Source organism: Numenius arquata, chromosome Z, assembly GCF_964106895.1.
Source record: "Numenius arquata chromosome Z, bNumArq3.hap1.1, whole genome shotgun sequence".
Taxonomy (NCBI): Eukaryota; Metazoa; Chordata; class Aves; order Charadriiformes; family Scolopacidae; genus Numenius; species Numenius arquata.
In genome coordinates this window covers 12,390,645-12,410,916 of record NC_133616.1, presented here as the reverse complement: position 1 = coordinate 12,410,916, position 20,272 = coordinate 12,390,645, and the positions used below count along the sequence as shown (strand labels likewise).

The window sequence follows — 20,272 nt, the reverse complement described above, 5'->3', positions numbered from 1 at the left end:
GGGCGGGGGTACGGGAAACAGCGCCCCCTGCGGCCGGGCCGCGCCCCGCCTGGCCTCCTCCCCGCCACCCTCGCTGCCAATAAGAGGAGGGCGCGCTTCTGACTGACAGCGGCCCTGCCCAGTGAGAACGGGCGCGGCGGGGGGGCGGTGCCCTAGGAAAGGCGGGCGGGCTGGGGGCGGGGTCAGTTACGTGCTCCGGATACCGCCGCCCCGCGCTGCTGCTCCTGTCGCCGCCGCCGCTGCTGCTGGTGCTGCCGCGGCCCCGCTGAGGAGGAGCCCCGGGAAGCGGTGCCGGTGCCGCCGCTGGCTCCAGGGGCAGACGGGAGGCGGCCGGAGCCATGTTGGGCAGCGGGGCTAAGGCGGCCAAGCCCTCCTTCGTGTCCTACATCAGCCCGGAGGTGCGGAGCCGGAGGGGCGGGCGCGGCGGCGGCCCCCCCCCTGAGGGGGCTGTGGAGAGGCGGGCGGCGGGGCTGTCAGACGGCGGGGAGCCCTCCCGGTGGCCGGGGGGCTCGTCAGGGCGCGGCCGGGCCGGGCCGGGCGGCGGCGGGGAGCGGGGCGGGCCCCCCTCGGCGCTCTGTGGGGTTTCGCCGCGGGAGCTGTGATGGGCTGGGCGGTGGGACGGGGGCAGGTCGGGTTCGGTGCGTCCCCCCGGGGGTCTGGTGCTTCCGAGGTGCTTCCCCGAGAAGGAGGGGGGAGCTTGTTGCTTCTCGAGAAAGCTTAAAAAAATATAGTCGCCGGGTCGGTTTTAGGCTGGTTGTTTTGTTTGTGGGTTGGTTGGTTTGTTTGTTTGTTTGTTTCTGGTGGTTCGCTTGAATTGTTTCTGTGAGCGGTGGCCAGGTGTCAGGCTGTGGCTGTTCAGCTGGGACTCTCCTGTCCCTTAACATCACTCCCAGTGTGTCCCCTGTCCCTGCAAAACTGCTGCTTTTCAGCTCCTTGGCTGTGAAGCCCGGGCTCTCTCTTTTTTAGCAGCTCGGTGTTGAACTCCTGGCCGTGCCTATCTTCCACGTTGTTCTTCCTGTTGTCCTTTTCATTTATTTATTGAAAGTTGTGTTGGCAGTCTGATTGAAGTGGCTTTAGACTCAATTTACTGAGGTCGTGTTGTTAGCAGATGGTATTAGATCAGTATTGTTATTCGGTATTTCTTCATTCTTATTCCTGGTAAACAGCTGTTTTCTAGGAAAACCAGTTATCATGGAAACTAGCCATTTGTGGGGTTGTGTTTTTTTTTTTTTTCCCCTCCATAGTTCTTTGTAATCTGTGTTAAACTGATTCTTCTTAACTGTTCAATTCTCTTGAGAGATTCTTAAGGAAGATATTTTTGTCTGTCTTGTTTATTACTACAGAGTTGATCAGTGGTGGGACCTTGGAGAATCTACTGGGTTTATTTTTCACTAAATCTGAAATAACAATGCGGAGTTGTTATGGCTCAAATCAGCTGTGCTGTTGAAAAGTTGTGTCCTTATTTTGTGGTAGCAGCTTTGGTTTTATATGTTGTTCAGCCCTGGTGACTTGTAGTTTCATCAGTTTACTTTAAAAGCTTTCTATCTTCCTTGTATTTCCCAACGAAAATGGATGTAAATGATAGGGTACAAATATTTCTGGAGTCAGCAAATATATCTCTGTGTGAAGTCCGTCTTGCACCTTAAGAAAGTATGTTGTACAAATACACAAAAAAGTGTGTGCTGAAGGAACTGAATTTTGTGAAGGTTAAGAGCTTCGCTTGTTGGACATACTGAAAGACACTTCACTGTTTAAACAAGGATGCTGGATGATAAAAGCTGGCTGGAAAAAATGGCCAGTGGGAAAAGGCACAAGTCAAATATATGTAATGCGGTAAGATACCAAACAATAAAGAGTACTTTAACTTGATTATAACTACAGTAACTCTCCCTGATGGCTGCAGGAAAAAATAATGAAGATTTCATCTTCCAGTATTACTTCATTAAGAGCTTCACCTTCCAGATTTATCCTGATGCACCAGAGGTTGCAATAATTTGCTTTACTTACTCATGCTGCTTTTAACCATCTCCTTGATGCACTCAAGTTCAAGAATTGCGTGGCCTCTTGCAGCAGCAGATTTGAAATACAGGCCTGGCTTCTGCCATGGAATTGGTGTCTCTTTCACAGCTTCAAAAGCTCAGTGAAACAGGTCAGATTCCAGTAGCAAGTAAAGCAAGTTTAACTCATTAATCTGTTGGGTTTTGCTCTCTTTTTTGCAGCCTATGACTGCCTTAATGGGATGGTTACATAGGAAGCTGAAGACTGTGGTGGTTTTTATGAGGATTGAAAATAAAACTTTAGATATGTGATGGAACCTGTGAGGTTAACTGGGGATCTGGAAAAAACATGTTAATTAGATATCCAAAAATAAGCAGAAGTGAGCCTGTCTCAAGGAAATGTATTCTGTATGTGTGTAAGAAAAATAACTTTCTGAGTGCAAATTTCCTGTACCTGTTAACTTTCATGTAGTTGAATTTTAAAATGTGGGCTAGACTGATAGAACAGTGGAAATACTTCAATTCCTCTTATGTGGAAAATAGTTTGGTCAGCTGGAAACTTTCCTTTCATCAATATAGTGTAACTGCCATACTGTGGCGGACTAATATCCTGTCCCTTTCAGTAGCAGATGCTTGGGGAAGAGTATAGGTGACGGGTATGTTTAGAGTCACGCTTCCTCTGATAGACCCTGTCAAAAGGTGGGAAACAGCAGTTCAGGGACTTCATGAGCTTGAAGTTACAGGTGGATAGCACTTGAGTTAATCATGGATTTGTCTGTCAACTTACGGAGCCTTGCCTTGAGTCTCGTTATGCTTCTGACTTACAACAAGATTTTTCTGTCAACCGCTACGCAGTACGGGGCAATAGAGTACTGTTATGCCGTAGTCCCCCTTGCTTGCAGCCTCCAGAGTCAGTGGGCTTGTCCTTGTTTGCCTGGAAAGTTTTTTGAGACCTAAAGCTGCTGCTTTTACATCAGGGGAGCACTAAAGTAAGAAAATGCAACGGGCAGAGCTGCATTTTGTTCCAGCCTCAGGTTGTTTAGTCCATCCTCAGCTACGTGAAGGACACACTGTGTAATGTTCAGAAAACTAAAATGAAGTTAGCTTTAAACTGCTTCTGGGGTTGGTTTGTTTGAATACGAAAAGAAACAGGAACTCTATTCATGTTAATATATGGCAAAATAGAAGTAAGGAGTGAACAGAAAATGCTGTTTATTAAAGGAACAGAAGTGATTTCCGCTGTGAAACCCCAGAGTGTCTGGAAAAGCGGTGTTTTTGACATATGACTAAATATAACCTGGTCGTACTCTGCTGTATGGAACCACAGATCAATCAATGGTCTGTTGAGAGCGAGACCGTAGGATGTTGATATTAGTGACACACTTCCCCTCAGGACGGACTTGGCTACCCTGCAGGAAGTGGGGTGAATACTCGGCTATAAAGTCAATGTTTTGACATGCCTGATCATAGACTAGGAATAATTTGTCTATGGAGACATAGAAAAAAGAACCAGTGAATTACTTCGTGATTTCTAATTCTAATATTTTAAAACTGAAAGCATGTTCAAGGCTAACAAGCTGAATCGTGTTTTCCTTAAAACTCTTAATTTGAATAAAAAAGTAGATATTAAACTGGCTTTGAAGCTTGATGTGACTTTTTTGTGCATGTATTTATTCTTAAAAGTTAAATCCTTCATGTTAATGCCTACAGGATATTAGTCCTTCTGTTAGACCTTAAACTTTAAAAGAATTTGTTCTGCTTCTTCCTGCTTGTCCCTGAGACCTGGGGTACACCTCGGGCTGCTGAGTTGTGAGGGTAACTTTCGTACCTCCTGTGCTTTGTCTCTCAGACTGTGCGTTGCTGTTGGCTCATAACCACTATAAATATTCCTTCCTTGTAAATCTTGGTATGATATTGTGTGTTGTGCAGTGGTGACTTTTAAAATAGTACGGCTCTCCTTCTAAACTGGAGTGGTGGAATCGAAGGGTGACATAAGGAATAGGAGTTAGCGGAGGGGACAGCTGGGCTCTGGGCTGACGTGGGGGAAGCCGGGTGTTGAAGTCAAAGGAGATGAACGGGACAATGTAAGGAAAGAGGAAAGGATAAAAGATGAAAAGGACGTGGAAAACATGCGCTATGATCTAATGGGTTATTGGATAATGGAGCCGTGAAAGGAAGGAAAACAAGCATTTAGAGATTTTCAGCACTGTTACTGGAGTGTAATAAGCATCTCCTCTGGACTGTATAATGTACAGCATGGGATTAGGCTTGTTTGACCAAGAAATAGTCTTTCAGAAAATACCAAGTATGTATTGTGGTTCGCTTCTGAATACAAAGTTATATATGCTAAGCATGTGCACAGGTATTTCCTCTGTTGCATGAAATTCCAGTGGAACTGTTAGACATAAGTTTGATTTATTTTACTCAGGAATACTGTATTCCCTTGTTGGAGCACCACAACTAAATTGCAAGTATTTCAGTATGCAGTTTGACTTTTACATCTGATAAAGCTATCTCAGCCCTCTGTTAGTCTTTTAGTGAAGTATAAGTAAGAAAAAAATGGATGTTCACAGCAAGCTTCACCACAATGTAGAGCTTTCCTGTGGAGAGATTTCTTGTGGAAAACTATAGAATAACATTAGAATATCCTGTGTTCTCACAGTAGTACTATTTGCTGTCAGCCTTGAAAGAAGCTGTGTTTCAGCAAGTGCTCTTGATACCCTAGAAGTGATAGTTATCCTACTCCCTAGAAGTGGTGGGTTCCTTCATCACTGGAATCTAATAAACAATGTTTTTCCCCAGTATGTTTATTAAAAATGTTGGTTTTCATTGTTGGAATGAACCTCTAGCACAAGTACCTGGCTATGGATAAATGGAAACATTACTGTGGGGTAAGGTAGGTTCAGTGTTTACAGCACATAATTTGCAGCAGAAGACTGTATGCACAGTCTCTGCTGAGAGTGAGGAGCGACATCCAATATCAATAGGCCTGTATGCATATTTTGCAATACTGATTAAAAAAAAAACAAAAAAAACCCCAATTTTTCTGACAAGGTCAGCGTAATCTGGATGCTGACATACCAGCAATGTTTTTCACTTTTTACTCATTTTCTGTCCACAGTCATTTACCTCTCTGTGGAGTGGGAGACGAGGAACTATTCTCAATTATGTCTCTAGGAGAAAGAGCAGGAATCTCCTACCCTGTTAATATAGGATAATTGCTAGTTTATCTTACTGCCTTAACTCGATGTTGCCTCACACATGCTGGCTCTTTCGTGCTTCATCATTTGGGAAAGAGATGCCTCTCCAGACAGGCTTGGGGAATATATTTTAGCCGCTTTACGTATTTTTGAGGGGAAGAGCTGAATGTAGTCCCCGAGCATTGCAAACTGTGCAGTTGTTCCCTATACTTGGGTAAAAACCAAGAAGAAGAGGTGAGCCTTTTCTTAAGAAAAAGACAGCTTCTCTATTGTGTTGTCTCCCCTGTACTGAATCAGAGAATCCACAAGGAACATGGTGTCTCCATTCCCTGGCACTTCATGGTTTCTTAGTGCTATCAGCTGAAGTCGGTTTGAACTAACAAGGATGATGCATTTTAATTTTTTATGGTGTGACACGTCAGCCTGCGGTTTTGGTATAGTTTGTTACTCTGTACCGTTAGAACTGAGGATTTTGGGGTGTTGCTGTGTTGCCTACCACGGTTTACTCTGATAACCTGGAAAAAGGAATGTGGCACGAGGTTAGCACACAGGTGGGAAACATCTCTGGGTAAGAAGTTTCTAAAACCTTTGTTTCCACCATTCCTCATCTGCATGGTATCCCATGGGTATCTGCTTTTAGCTGTTGCTGGTGGTAGGTTGTCTCTTGAGTAGGAAGTGCCAAGTTGGTGCTTGGGGCCTTCAGAGCGAGGAAGCTACAGATGGAAGAAGTAGCTGTCCAGAGGTGTGCTTGGCTTTCAGTGGTCATAATGGGAAGTGCTTAACTTCAACATACAGTCAGAGGGTGAAGTTTCCTGAGGTCCAAGTGGCTTTAGCAGCTTGTGGAAAGGGAGAGACTTGCTTCTGCTGCTTCCCTTTCTTTTGTTTCTGTGCTCATCTGACCTGTTGATGAGCCAGTTCTGCTAACAATAGGCAGTAACAACAAAACCAAATGTAGCACAAGTACAGACTTTCCGGCTGATCTTAGGAACCAAATTACCTCACCGTGTAGTCAGACAAACCCTGGCATAAAAGGAGTGGGTGGGTGAATATGAACTGTATGACTTGATTAAAGAGGTGTTGAGAAGCCTGCATTTTAGTGTCAGCAGGCTCTTAAGTTAGGACTAAGATCTGTGTTGCCCCCAAACTGAAATCCACTAGCAAAATAAAATTGAAACAGAGTGGAGATACTAGCTAAATTTATGGGTTCCTACACAGTTTGCACTGATGGTGAGTTAACAACTTTCCTTCATGAAGATCTTTGCCTTCTCTCTTAGAAGAGCAAATATGAAATATGACATTAGTAGAATTTAATGTATTTTAACATTTACCCTTGGAAAATGAGTACAGCAGCTTGGACTCTTCAGCAATGTTCATGGCTTGCATTCTAGCTATCCCTAGTGCATATGTATGAAAAAAGTCTTTAAAATATTTATGATTTTATTATAGGAATATAAATGTTGACTTTCAAACAGAACTCTTCTGGACGCTCGGCTCTTGGAAGCTGTTATATGTTATCGGAATTTTGCATATAGTAAGCACTTCAGTGTCTGTGGGTTTTTTGTCAATAAAGAGTGAAACTGGGTTTTGCAAGCCGATCTCGGTGTTTGACTGAGGTCTCTATTGATGCTATTTAATTAAAATTCTAATGCCTTTCGGAAAATAACAAATTTAACTTGTAACCAAAACACAAACCACTTGTTCAAAATTATTTGCCTCTATGAAACTTGTTGTAAGAGATTCATTGCATTTTAACAAATAGAAGTAAGCTCAGAGAACTTCTCTGGGTTCAAATATTTTTTTATTTTTGGTCATATCTGCCAACAGTAGTATAAACTGGTACTCGTAGCAGTAAGTATGAATGTTCAAGCAGCGTGTATACATAAATGATAGTTACCACATGCCTTATGGTATCTCCCAATAGTGCGTATAATACTTTACTGTTCTGTAGCAGTGATTGTTAGCATATAATTTGTAACCAAACAGGGTTGCATTTAGTTGCACACAAATTGTGACAGTAGAAGGCATAGCTGTAAGGGCAGTAGTAAACCCAAAGTTTAGCTGAGAGCTACCAGTGGTGAAGAGACAACATTGGGAAAACGTGTATCTATTTCTTCTCTGAATGCGGCAGTGTTCAGTTTGAGCCATGTTTGCTTAGTAACTTATTTAGCTGGCAAGCTTGAACTTTGATTAAAGTTTTCTTGTACAACATTCGGACTTAGAAGTCAAAGGCAGCAAATTGTATTTTGTTTTCTGCATGAGCTGCCAGCTGTAGTTACAGATTTCTTTCTTTGCACCACCACCACTTCATTTTGTAACCTTTACCTCTTTTCAACCTGTCTTGAATGTCTCTGCTGTTCTCATGACATGGTTTCCTGGTGGTTTTAGTTTTGCTATGGAGCCTTCAAGTTTTGTTTTGGGTCTTGTGAGTGTTGAGAACAAATGTTTATATGAAGGCAAAAGGGGATATTTTTATGCTCTCAGGGGCTTTCTTTTCTCTGTATTTAATCCAGAAAAACTGTTATTGCTTATATCTTCTTTTGATTGCTTGCCTTGATTTGCAATATCTGACTTTGGATGCTGGTGACAAACTAAAATTAGCATTCTAACTGCTGTGGCCCCAGGGAGGTCTCCAGTTAACTAATAGTTTTCCAGACGGACTCCAGTGCATGAGAAGTGATTCCGACTCAGAGGAGGAAGTTCTGAACTGGCTGAGCAGGAAGGGTGTAGCATGTCCTCTCGTTAATAGTCTTCAGCTGGAAATTTTAGCCCAACTATCAGTGCCTCAAGGCTAGAATAAGTGATACTGAGAGTTTAGTAGGTTTGGTTTGTGCAGTTTGCATCCAAACTAGAGGATATCCTGTGACTGGTTTTACATCTCGGCTTTGAGATTCTGAAATCCCATTCCCTATAATCTCGGTAGCACTGTTTAAGTAACTTTTGTACTTTGTTTGCAATAAGACATGTAAGAAAATCAGATACAGATAATGAAGGATGAGGCTTGCAAAATTTTGAAGGGTACATTAGAAATAAATATTAAGTCATATGTGGAAAAGCTTATGAATGAACTCTGGGAGATGGTGTTGTAATACTATGTTTATGCTTATCCATTTGCATGTGCTGAGAGAACTTAAATATTGGTAATGCTTTATTTCTGTCTGTTACATATAAAAGTAATGCATTTCCTTTTGTATTCACAATTGCGTGTAACTGACACAGTGGGTGTCAAACCACTGACTTAATTATTTAGTTAGTAGACTACTTACCTTTAGCAGAAGGAGCACGTTGCAAACTTACTATCCTTAATTTGGGAAGTTTTTCCCTTAATTTTAATTTGCTTATTTGCTAGAATGTGAGGAATTTAATTCAGAGGGAGGGCATTGTTTTTTATATCGTGTTGAACGTATGATCGTTGCTAAGTAATAATTACTCTTTCTCTGTTCAGGAAATACACATAAAAGAACCCATAGAAAAAGAAGTAAATCCTCGCTTATTACCAGGTAACTGTTGTATATTATAGTATTAGAATTAAATAATAAAAAATTAATTGTGTAAACAATATTTCAATATTCCCATGTCTGTGCACCAGCATTCATATGACATCGGTGTCCCAAGCAGTAAAATAGAGGTTTTGGTGTAACAACCCACACAGGTTGAAATGTTTTAAATACCAGTTCTACATGGGTTGTTGAAAAAAGTACAAAAATTGAAATTTTTATAGAGTACAGTGTCTTCCAGTAAGCTGCCTGTGAAGAACTGCCTATACTTCAGTTTGCCCTGTTTCTTAAAGGATAAAGTTAGGTGTTTGTTTGGGAACTGAAGACCAAGAACTAGTGATACTTACTTTCTAGTTGCATTGTTTCTACTTGAGTTGCTTAGGCCTTTGATGCCTCATTCACTCTTCAGATATTTTTTTTTTCTTACAACTCTTTATTTTTAAATAATGTTTTCCAAGTTTAGGAAAGATGAAATTACTATGATAAAATACAAGTAAAAGCTTAGAATAAACGTGTATTGTTCTGTTTGGTCTTCTGCACTTTATGGGAAAGACCAAAAGTCTGGCAGACTATACCTATGAAAACCTGTTTTTACTTTCTTAAACTTGCAGTTCAGTTCCTGCTTATTTTAAGATTAGAACTTCATTGACCATTATTTATGCAAACTGTGTTTGAGAACTTTAGCCCTGGGACCTGTAAAATAAGCAACATCTCTAATCAAAGCTATGAAAAATTAACTAAGATGAACTTGTAATAACCAACTCAAATGTTTCAGCAGTCTTAGAGTTTAGCAGTAAGGAAAATTAGAGCAGTTTTCAACTTGTTTATTGACTGTATTAACTACTTTGCAGTGGGCTTTGTTTTTTTCATTTTAAGTACATACTCGTATGATTGCTCTTTGCAACTCCAGGCGTTGTTCTCCTACCACCTAGAGTAGTCCATGATACAGTTCTGTACCTCTGCTTACAGAACTCCAAAACGTGTGCAGTTGAACAATGTTCAGTCCATCTTGAGTAATGTTAATAACCTGAAAGGCTCTCAATGTACTGTTCCAGGAGCTGCCTCTTAGTCTTTTTGTATAGCAGTGATGAAATATCTTCAGGGGTACAGTTACGAGAAGCTGTCAGGAAGTTAATGCTGAGTTTAAGATAACAGTTGAAATTATTCAGTTATAAATGTCTGTTATGTTGCAAATCAGTGTTTCTTTTATACAGGTGAACTGTTGCTTTGCGAGGCGAGCACAGTATACAAGTATATACAAGAAGATGGGTCAAATCGTGGCACCTACGGGAAACTTGTATGCACAAACTTCAAGATTGCTTTCCTTGATGATGATTCTGCTTCGGACGATAATGTAGGAAGACAAGTTTTCTAATTATGACCAAACAGGCTTTGAGACATACACTGTTCCTGACTAAATAATCATCTTTCCCTATATAAGGATACAGAAAAAATGTAGATTTATAAAAAGTTCTGATGGCTGCGGACTAATTTTAATCAGTCTGCATTTGCTTGGTCTATGCAGATCCTTCTTCAGGCTCTAATGACTAAGTAAAAATGGTGCTAGCCTGTATGTGGACACCTACATTAGATATACTTTATAACTCTTTGTATATTGTGAGTTGGTGATTTTGTGAGGCTTAAGTTAAAAGAATGAATTGTTCTGAAAATTAAATCAACAGTTTGCTTAAACCTGATTTCTGACTGCTTATCTAGTAGCAGTTGCAAGAGTTGGAATGTCAAACGTACTTACAATGTTGTATAACATCTGTCTGACTTTGGGCTACATCTGCAGAACCGTTTCAGGGCTGCACAAGACTGAGTAAGCTGATATTCAGTGGAAATGCTGTAGATAATTGTTTGTGTGGCTTAGTAAAGCTCTGAATTATTCCATTCAAAGTCAGATGTTGACTGCAAAGATTTAAAAACCTGGCATTATTGAGTTGGCAACACTGAAAAAGGTAAAATGTCCCCAAATCTTAGAAATTAGTTGAATCTTGTTTCCTTTGTTTTAGATGCCCAAATTGAGCTGTCAAAGGGAATGGTAGTGCCACACTTTTTTTTATGTGCTAAGCATGTGAAGCAATCTGGTCCACTTGGGTGATAAAGGTGGAGAGAGCCTGTTATATTACTCTCGAGTGCAAGGTGACCTTGATAGTGAAGAAGAATGAGAATATGATTTGACACACGTTGATTGTAGTTGGAAGTTTCTTGGGTAAAATTTCAGGGAGTTAAAATATTAAACTAAGGCTTCTGTAGCCAAGTATAGATTTTTGGACCTTCTGGAATTAATTTGGACAGAGCTGCAGAACCCTTTCCACAGGTCACGTGAGATTCATGCTAAAGCTGGTAGTGACCATGCTAATTTCTATTCTGTCACTAACTTGAAATCTTGGGTTTATAGCATGCCAAGTCAACTCTGTTTCTCTTAACAAAAGTTCGGTATTAGCCACTTGATTCAGCGTGGTGCAGACCTGGAAATAACTTGAGTGTGGTTAACTCTGTTCACAGCTGTTCTCATGTAAAACGTAATTTGCTGATGTAGTGTACATCAATGTTCTGGTAATCGTATTTAACACAACAGTGTTTAATTGAGGCATCACTCAAATGTCATTTTTAACTCTGAGCTCATGGAAGGGAGCCCCAGATCACTTCAAGTTTGACAGAACAGTAGATAAGAGAATTGGGCTCTTTGTGTGTCTTTCACCCAGTGATAAATCTGGCTGTTATGTTGGAATATTCTTGGGATACTTGTTCTTTTAAGAGACTTTCTATTTCCTGCCAGGTTCCCATAGCAAGGAAACTTGTCATAAAAGGGCTTGAATTACATCAAGTTACTGTATTTCCTGTTTACTGCAATGATTCTAGTTTGAAAAGTGACTCAATAGAAATGCATGCTTTGAAGCTATTTGAAAAGTAAAAATACTATCTGCATTTCAAGCATGGCTTAGACACAGTTTATAAATTACGCCTGTGCAACCTGCGTCTGTCTGTATTTTAATAACTGTTCTTCACTGTTCTGCCTTACACAGCTTATAAGAAGTAATACTGATATCAAAATATGTATGGAATACATCTTTTGCTTGTGAGAAGGTGCTACTGCTTAGTAGAGTGAGATTTCTAAGAATTCTTTTTCACATTCTAGGAGCCACAACTTAAGAATAAGATTGTAGGAGAAAATGACATAACCCTGCAATGTGTAGATCAAATCTATGGAGGTAAGTCAGCTTTCTTTTCATTTAACATGCCTCACCTCTGTGTCTTATAGCGCTGATGTTCTTTGTACTCGTACCTCCTTTTCAGAAAACTGATAGAGTTGGAAACTAGGATTGGGCAGTCCGGAAAAAACAGCTGCAGTTATATTTAATGATGATAAGAGACCTGTCAGAATCCAGTCTTGTCCCTCAAGCTTGTCAAAACTACATTTTGATTAAATATCTTGCAGGGACAGACAAAACAATTCCTTCAAAATCCCATGCAAAGAGGACTGTAGTGTGGAAAGTGTGTGATTAATACTGGTACACAAGCACCCTCCAGTGTATCAACTATTTCTATAAATATGGAGGTATTCACTTCATTTGAGCCATAGTACTGCAGAGCAGTACAGGTACCAGATTCCCAAACTATATATTTTGTTTGTCTAAAGAAACTTTGGTTTGTGAGATTTATAACGTCTTCAAAATATCAAAGGAGATGGAAAACATTTTAATTTACAAGTAAATCAATGAGTGTTTTGCAGCAGGGCTTGCAGGTATGCCTGTATTGCTAAAAAGGGTAAATGAGAATGGGGCTGGTAATTTGTACATAGCGGGGAGGGCTTTATTGAGAAGCCTGACTTTGGACTAGTGTTAAGAGTATTCAGAGTATTCATGAATGGTGGTTTGGATTCATGAAGGAGCGGACTAGGGGGAAGACTAGTGGAAGCTGGTGCTAAGACACTATTTAGTTTCATGTACAATGGCCTAGCTGGCAGCACTTGAAGTTGTGAAATGATACATCCTCAAACAGAAGTGAACAAAGGCCTCTCTTGGGGATTTTATGGTGGTTAAAAAAAAAAAACCAACAGGTTTTTTTAGGAACTTAAAATGATCTTAGTTGTTTGGGGACTTTTTCTTGGGCAAAACTACTAAATTATGTTCTTCGTGCATCTCAGAACTTTGTACTTACTAGGCAGGCAGCATGTGAACAGAAATAATTGCTGAGCAGCTGGCTTACTGCAAGTTTGGTTTCTACCTTGCAGGAAGTAGTTTGGGTGGGTTTAAGAAAAATTTGAGTGTATTAGCACAAGAGCATGCCAGTCTATGTTGTAGGATGCTTGTTTTGACTTGCTAAAACTTGGGCTTGAATTGGTTTCTTGAGAATTTGGAAAAGTCAAGCAGGGATAGCTGTACCAACTGATGGCAAAGTTCTTTTTGATATTTACTTAGACTTTTTAATTTTGCAGTTTATGATGAGAAAAAGAAACTTCTAACTGGACAACTGAGAAAATACCCAGAGAAGCTAATTATCTACTGTAAAGATCTTAGAGTATTTCATTTCTGCCTGAGATATACAAAAGAAGAAGAAGTGAAAAGAGTAAGTATAATAACTTAATTTGTTTGTCTTTAAGCTTAGTGTTGGGTATTTAGTTGTGGGGATGAGGAAACAATGATATTCACCTTGAGAGATCCCTTAAAGTGTTTTCTGATTAAGAGAGAAGATAAAAGATTTTGATTTCTAGCTAACCTTACTCATTAAACTTTGCTATGTGTAGCAGTTAAAAAGATCAGATGCACTGGCTCTTTTGAAGAAAACTGGAGCTTGTGAGTACTATATGAAACTAGCTTCAGCTCAGGCAAACTTGTAAAGCTGTTCTATTTGTAATATGTGATTTTATTACATTTTAGACGCTATTCTTTTTCATACAAAAGCAGTTATTTTCATAGAATGGTTAGAGTTGGAAGGGACCTTAAAGATCATCAAGTTCCAACCCCCCTGCCATGGGCAGGGACACCTCCCACTAGACCAGGTTGCTCAAAGCCCCATCCAGCCTGGCCTTGAAAACCTCAAGGGATGAGGCTTCCACAGCTTCTCTGGGCAACCTGTTCCAGCATCTGGCCACCCTCACAGTAAAGAATTTCTTCCTGATATCTAATCTAAATATCCTCTATTTCAGTTTAAAACCATTACCCCTCGTCCTATCACTACACTCCCTGATAAAGAGTCCCTCCCCATCTTTCTTGTAGCCCCTTTTAGGTACTGGAAGGCAGCGATAAGGTCTCCCCAGAGCCTTCTCTTCTCCAGGCTGAACAACTGCAACTCTCTCAGCCTGTCTTCATAGGAGAGGTGCTCCAGCCCTCTGATCATCTTCATGGCCCCCCTCTGGACTCACTCCAGCAGGTTCATGTCTTTCCTGTCTGAGGGCTCCAGAGCTGGGCGCAGTACTCCAGGTGGGGTCTCAGGAGAGCAGAGTAGAGGGTAGAATCTACTCGGCCTTCTGGGCTGTGAGTGCACATTGCTGGCTCACGTTGAGCTTCTCATTAAACAACACCCCCAAGTCTCCTCAGCGCTGTTCTTAATCCATTCTCCACCCAGCCTGTATTTTGCTTGGGATTGCCTTGACCCACATGCAGAACCTTACACTTGGCCTTGTTGAACTTCATGAGGTTTGCACAGGCCCACCTCTCAAGCCTGTCCAGATCCCTCTGGATGGTATGCCTGTCCCTCCAGTGTATCAACTGCTCCACACAGCTTGGTGTCGTCAACAAATTTGCTGACGGTGCACTCTATCCCACTGTCCATGGCAGCAGCAAAGATGTTAAACAGCACCAGTCCCAGTACTGACCCCCGAGAAACACCACTCGTCACTGCTTGCCACCCTGACATAGAGCCATTGACCGCAACTCTTTCCGTATGGCCATCCAGCCAATTCCTTATTCACTGAGTGGTCCATCCGTCAATCATTGTCTCTCCAAATTAGAGGCAAGGATGTCATGCGGGACAGCGTGAAATGCTTTGCATAGTCCAAGTAGATGATGTCTGTTGCTCTCCCCTTATTTACCATGCTGTAACCCTATTGTAGAAGGCCACCAAATTTGTCAGGCACAATTTGTCTTTAGTGAAGCCATGTTGCCTGTCATCGGTCACTCCCTTATTTTCCATGTGCCTTAGCAGAGTTTCCAGGAGGATCTGCTGCATGACCTACTAGCCTGTAGTTCCCTGGGTCTTCCTTTTTTCCGCTTTTTAAAAACGGGGGTTATTTTTCCCCCTCTCCAGTCAGTGGGAACTTCACCAGACTGCCACAACTTCTCAAATACCATGGATAGTGGCTTAGCACCTTCATCCACCAGTTCACTCAGGACCTGTGGATGTATCTCATGGGGTCCCATGGACTTGTTCACCTTCAGGTTCCTTAGATGGTCTCAAACCTGGTCTTCTCCTACAGTGGGTGGTTCTTCGTTCTCCCAGTCGCTGCCTTCACCTTCTGTGACTTGGGTGGTGTGGCTAGAGTGCTAGCCGGTGAAGACTGAGGCAAAAAGGTCATTGAGCACCTCAGTCTTGTCCATGTTCCAGGTGACCAGGTCTCTCGTTTCCTTCTGGAGAGGGACCATGTTTTCCCTAGTCTTCCTTTAATCACTGATGTACCTATAGAAGCTTTTCTTGTTGCCCTTGACATCCCTGGCCAGATTTTACTCTACCTGGGCTTTAGCTTTCCTGACCTGATCCCTGGCTGCTCAGTTTCTTTGTATTCCTCCGAGTCTGCTTGTACTTGCTTCCACCCTCTGTAGGCCTCCTTCTTCTGTTTCAGGCTGTCCAGGAGTTCCTTGTTCATCCACACAGTCTTCCTGGTGTTTTCAACTTCCTCTTTGTTGTTTGTCCCTGCTTTCCCTTTAATCCTGACCCATAAGCTCTTCATTGGCTCCTCATCCATCCCCAGGTGGAGCTCCATGCACTCCAGCTGGTCATTGACATAGAGGGCGACACCCCCTCCTCGTCTCCCATGCCTGTTCTTCCTAAACATCCTGTACCCTTCCATTCCAACACTCTAGTCATAGGAGCCATCCCATTAGGAGTCATCCGTCATGCCAGTAAGATACCCCTGCAGGTGTGCACACATCTCTTAACTCCTCTTTTGCTACGTGCATTTGCATAGAGGCATTTAAGTTGGGCCCCTGATGGCTTTCTGATAACTTGAATTCTTCTGTGTTGCGGTTTAACCCCAGCTGGCAGCTGGAACCATGCAGCTGCTCTCTCACTTCCCCCAGTTGTGATGGGGGAGAGAATCAGAAGAGTAACAGTAAGGAAAAACTTGTGGGAAGAGATAAAGACAGTTTAATAAGTAGAGCACAAGCTGTGCACACAAGCAAAGTAAAACAAGGAGTTAATTCACTGCTTCCCATCGGCAGGCAGGTGTTCAGCCATCCCCAGGAAAGCAGGGCTCCATCATGTGCAATGGTTCCTTGGGAAGACGGACACTGTAACTCTGAACGTCTCCCCCTTCCTTTTGCCCCCAGTTTTATACACTGAGCATGATGTCACATGGCATGGAATATCCCTTTGGTCAGTTGGGATCAGCTGTCCTGGCTGTGTCCCTTCCCAGCTTCTTGTGTTCCCCCAGTCTGCTTGCTGGTGGGGCAGTATGAGGAGCAGAGAAGGCCTTGAGAGCTTAGCAGCAACCTAAACCACCAGTGCACTATCAAAAGTATTTCTTATCCCAAATCCAAAACATAGCACTATACCAGCTGCTAGTAAGAGACTTACCGTACCCCAACTGAAGCCGTGACATTTTCACAGGTTAATCTGAACGCCAAACTAGGAGTCTACTATCCTTATTTAAATAATGAGTAATTCTTGAACATGTACAATACTTCTCATTTAACCAAGTATATACAGTGTTTTGCAGACAATGGAGAAAGCTTTCTAAAAGTCAGTTTTCAGCTGTTGGGGATAGAACCCGTTGAACAGTTTTGTTTAAAATTTGGGGGGGGGGGGTGGTGGTGTGAAAAATCATCTTTTTTACTCTGACAGTCTTAGCCTGTGTTTCGTTGTTAATTTTTCGTCCTTTCCTAGATTGTCAGTGGTATAGTTCATCATAGCCAGACTCCTAAGCTGCTTAAACGCTTGTTTCTGTTCTCTTATGCATCAGCAGCCCCAAACAATACAGGTAAATGTTTTTTCTGTTTTTGATTTGTATTTTTTGGATACTGTTAGTTCCTTCAGCAGTCTGGAACACTTAGTAGCTGAGTTTATGCTCGGCTTATGTCTCTGTCCTGCTGGCAGATAGCCTCAGAAGATTCATTATTCTTTTGTTACATGTTGTGACTTGTTGCTAAAAATCTCTGAATTGTTTACTGTTGGTTTCTGTGTCCCTCAGTATAGTTGCACAGAAATTTTCCAAGCAAGAGTAGCATCACTGGGTTGGAAACTTACTGTGATCAATATGTGCAAATGCTTTTCATGTGTTTCTGACTAGAGTGCTCTCATCTAGAAAATATTTTGCTTATTTTATCAATGTGTTTTTCCTGTACTGTTGCAGTGAACCAAACTTCCTGCTCTTAATTCTTAAATTATTACATTTTTGGTGGCATCTGACAGAAAGTATTTCCCTTTTTGCTCTTATTTGCAAGCGATCTGCTTCTCCTAGGCAACTGCAAAAAAAAAAAAAAGCATAGGTTTGCATAGTAAGATTCCAGTAGACATCTGACTTCCTCTTATAGCTAACTTGTTACGTAATCTTCCCAGTTGATCAAGCTTAGCTGAATAATATAGTAAGCTGCAAAATTCAGGATAAAAAGTTGCCAGTGCACTTTCTAGCATTTCACAGCTCAGACTTCAACTGAAGTAATAGCACTGTTTTGAATTAGGAACCTGATTCTTGGTGCCCAAGGAACGCCTGTTCCTTTCACAGAGGAAAGTTTTGATGCACCCAAGGTATTAATTGGACACTTACCAAAATATGTCAAGGAATTACAGATCATTGAGGTTAGAAGAAACCTCTGGAGATCATCTAGTCATGTTTCTGTCTATCTGCCCCTGTTTAGAGTAGGGTTAAGTACAACAAGCTTACCAGGGTCATGTCCAGTTGGGTTTTGAATATCTCTAGGGATTGAGACTTCATAGCCTCTCTGGACACCCCGTTTCATTATTTGACCATACTCATAGTGAAAAAGTTTATTTTATGTTTAAATGGGATTTGCTGTAGTTCAGCTTGTGTACACTTTTGTCATGTCACTGGATACCACTGAGTCTAAATCAATCTTCTTTACCCGCCTCCCCTGCTTCTGTCCCCAGTCAGGTGTTTATACACACTGGGAAGATTTCTTGCCTCTCTGAGCGCCTGCCGAGCCTTCTTTTCTCCAGGCTGAATGGTCCCAGCTCTCTGTCTCTGCTCATATCAGATGCTCCAAGCCCTTAATGATCTTAATGGGCCTTCGCTGGACTTGGTGTAGCAGGCCTGTGCTCGTAGGGGAGCCTAGCACTGGACCCAGAGCTCCAGGCATGGCCTCACCAGCGCTGAGCCGAGAACAACAGCCAACTCATTCAACCTGTAGATGTTACAGGACAGACCAAGTAAAATTTAGAAATTGGGGTTTATGCCTGTTACAGTCCGATACTCTTAAAATATTAACTCATTCCTTAGAGATCATTAATAATGTTCTGTTTCCAGCTGTAAATATTTCATCTACCTTATCTTCTTACAGTGGGGAGTTTCAATTTGCCATTATATCTTCTGTGGTAATTCTAGCTCTGTTTGGTATTTCGGTGGTTATTATTAGCTGGTTTTGCAGGATACTTAATACTGTTGCTGAGGTGGCTTAACGGAAATACAGGAAAAGTTCTCGGTGGAAATGATTAAGACTGAATTGCTCTAATCAATTTTCTGCTCTTATCGAGCCCAAAATGTTCTGTTCAGTCCAAAACTCCTGTCCATGATGAAAGAACAAACTTTAAACGAAATGCAATATCTGAATTGCAGAAAGGCCTTTGGTATGACTGTTAATTCTACATTTCAATCTGTATTATTCGATGCCAGTCAGCTGCACTATCATACAATGGTATTTCCTGCACAGCATCCTGGGTTTTAGGCTCAATGTGAGGACAGCCTCAACTGTGTAGAAGCTCTGTAAGAGAAACTATTCCTGAAGTTACTAGTTTAAGCAGTATTTGACAGAAGATGTGTTGTTAAAGATCAGACAGAAGCAATGTTGCACAAAGGCATTTTATCTCTACACATGGCTTTCCATACCCAAGAGGTTTTGCCTGCTTACCTTAATGAAAACTAACTACTTGATTTAGGAATGCTTTCCTGTTAGAATTCCTGGTATTTTGCAAAGTTAACATTATTGATGTCTGACAGATGGAAGAAACCAAACTGTGATGTTTGATACTCTTGAGGACTGGCGTGATGAGTTGGAGCGGACCAAAGGGAATGTGAAATACAAAGCAGTGACTATCAATGAAGGCTACAGAGTTTCTGAAAAGTAAGCTTGCGCTGGTTAATAGTGAACTTTAGACATATATCTCATGAAGATTTGCAAAAATCAGTGCTACCTTTGATGCTGAGCATCAGTTGTTTGGGGTTTTTCTAGGATCTGGTTTCCATTTTGGTTCATGGCATACTTTTATTTGGGACCTCAGGAAGTCGTTTTACACAGTTCCTGTTCAAGCAGGGTTAACTTCAATATTAGGTTAGGCTACTCAGGACCTTGGTCAGTTAAGCTTTGAATATCTGTAGGGGTGGAGAATACCACCTTAAAATGGAATAGAAAATTTGTAGCTCTGGCACCTATGCTTTTGTCATACTTACTGGTTAGCATGACATTTTCTCAGTCCTGTACCTCTAATCTGGTAAAATTTCAACTTACGTGCACTATGAGATTTTCTGTTGTTTTAGTTGGGGGGCCGGGTGGGGAAAGAGTAACTGGTTTAAAGTATATCTGCAAAATGTGCTGATGAAAAGTTAAGCTGCATTCTCTTTAGTGGAAGGTTATAGGTATATAATTCTACCAGTTTAGCTAAGTAGCATCTATCGATGAACCCCGTAGGATGTACTCAAGGCTTTGTGTACTACTGATGTTTAATAGTCAAATCCTATAAGCTTTCACAGACTTTAGAAACAAACACCAGTTTTTCAAAACAGTCTTCAACTATTTATTCTAGAACTCTGTCTTGAGAGACCCAAGCTGACCTGAAGTACTTATCTTTTCTTCTGTGAGCCTTGAACATAAATAGCATTGGCTGATACTGAAATTCATGATATATTAAATTATATCCTTGAATTGTGATGCGAACTGCTTGCAAGGCGTGGAAATAGAGCTAGTACAATAATAGTACAAAGGTATCTTTTGAAACAACGAAAAGTTAGAGTACTAAGGCAGTCTTAACAATCAGTCTTGGATGTTACAATTAAATGTAGAACTTAATTGCAGCCTTGGAAAGGCAGGGGTATGTTGCAGTCAAAATAATGAGCACCTCAAGATTGGAAGAAAATATCCAGTTGAAGATAAAGGGCGGGTGTTGAGGACAATATAATTATCTAGTAGAAAAGATTATTGTAGCTGTAAGAGTGAAAATATAATTAGCATGTGGGCTGAAACACTCA

At 41.4% G+C, this 20,272-nt stretch overlaps 1 protein-coding gene across 1 annotated transcript in view; it reads left to right on the top strand.

The window, feature by feature from the left end:
* Positions 1-338: 338 nt before the first annotated feature.
* MTMR12 (myotubularin related protein 12) overlaps positions 339-20,272 on the top strand; it is a 33,539-nt gene continuing 13,605 nt past the window's right edge. The window contains exons 1-7 of the mRNA XM_074166347.1: positions 339-398; positions 8,640-8,694; positions 9,906-10,045; positions 11,837-11,909; positions 13,136-13,266; positions 16,741-16,834; positions 19,028-19,151. Of these exons, the coding sequence (XP_074022448.1) occupies positions 339-398; positions 8,640-8,694; positions 9,906-10,045; positions 11,837-11,909; positions 13,136-13,266; positions 16,741-16,834; positions 19,028-19,151 (677 nt within the window). The remainder of the gene's footprint in view (positions 399-8,639; positions 8,695-9,905; positions 10,046-11,836; positions 11,910-13,135; positions 13,267-16,740; positions 16,835-19,027; positions 19,152-20,272) is intronic.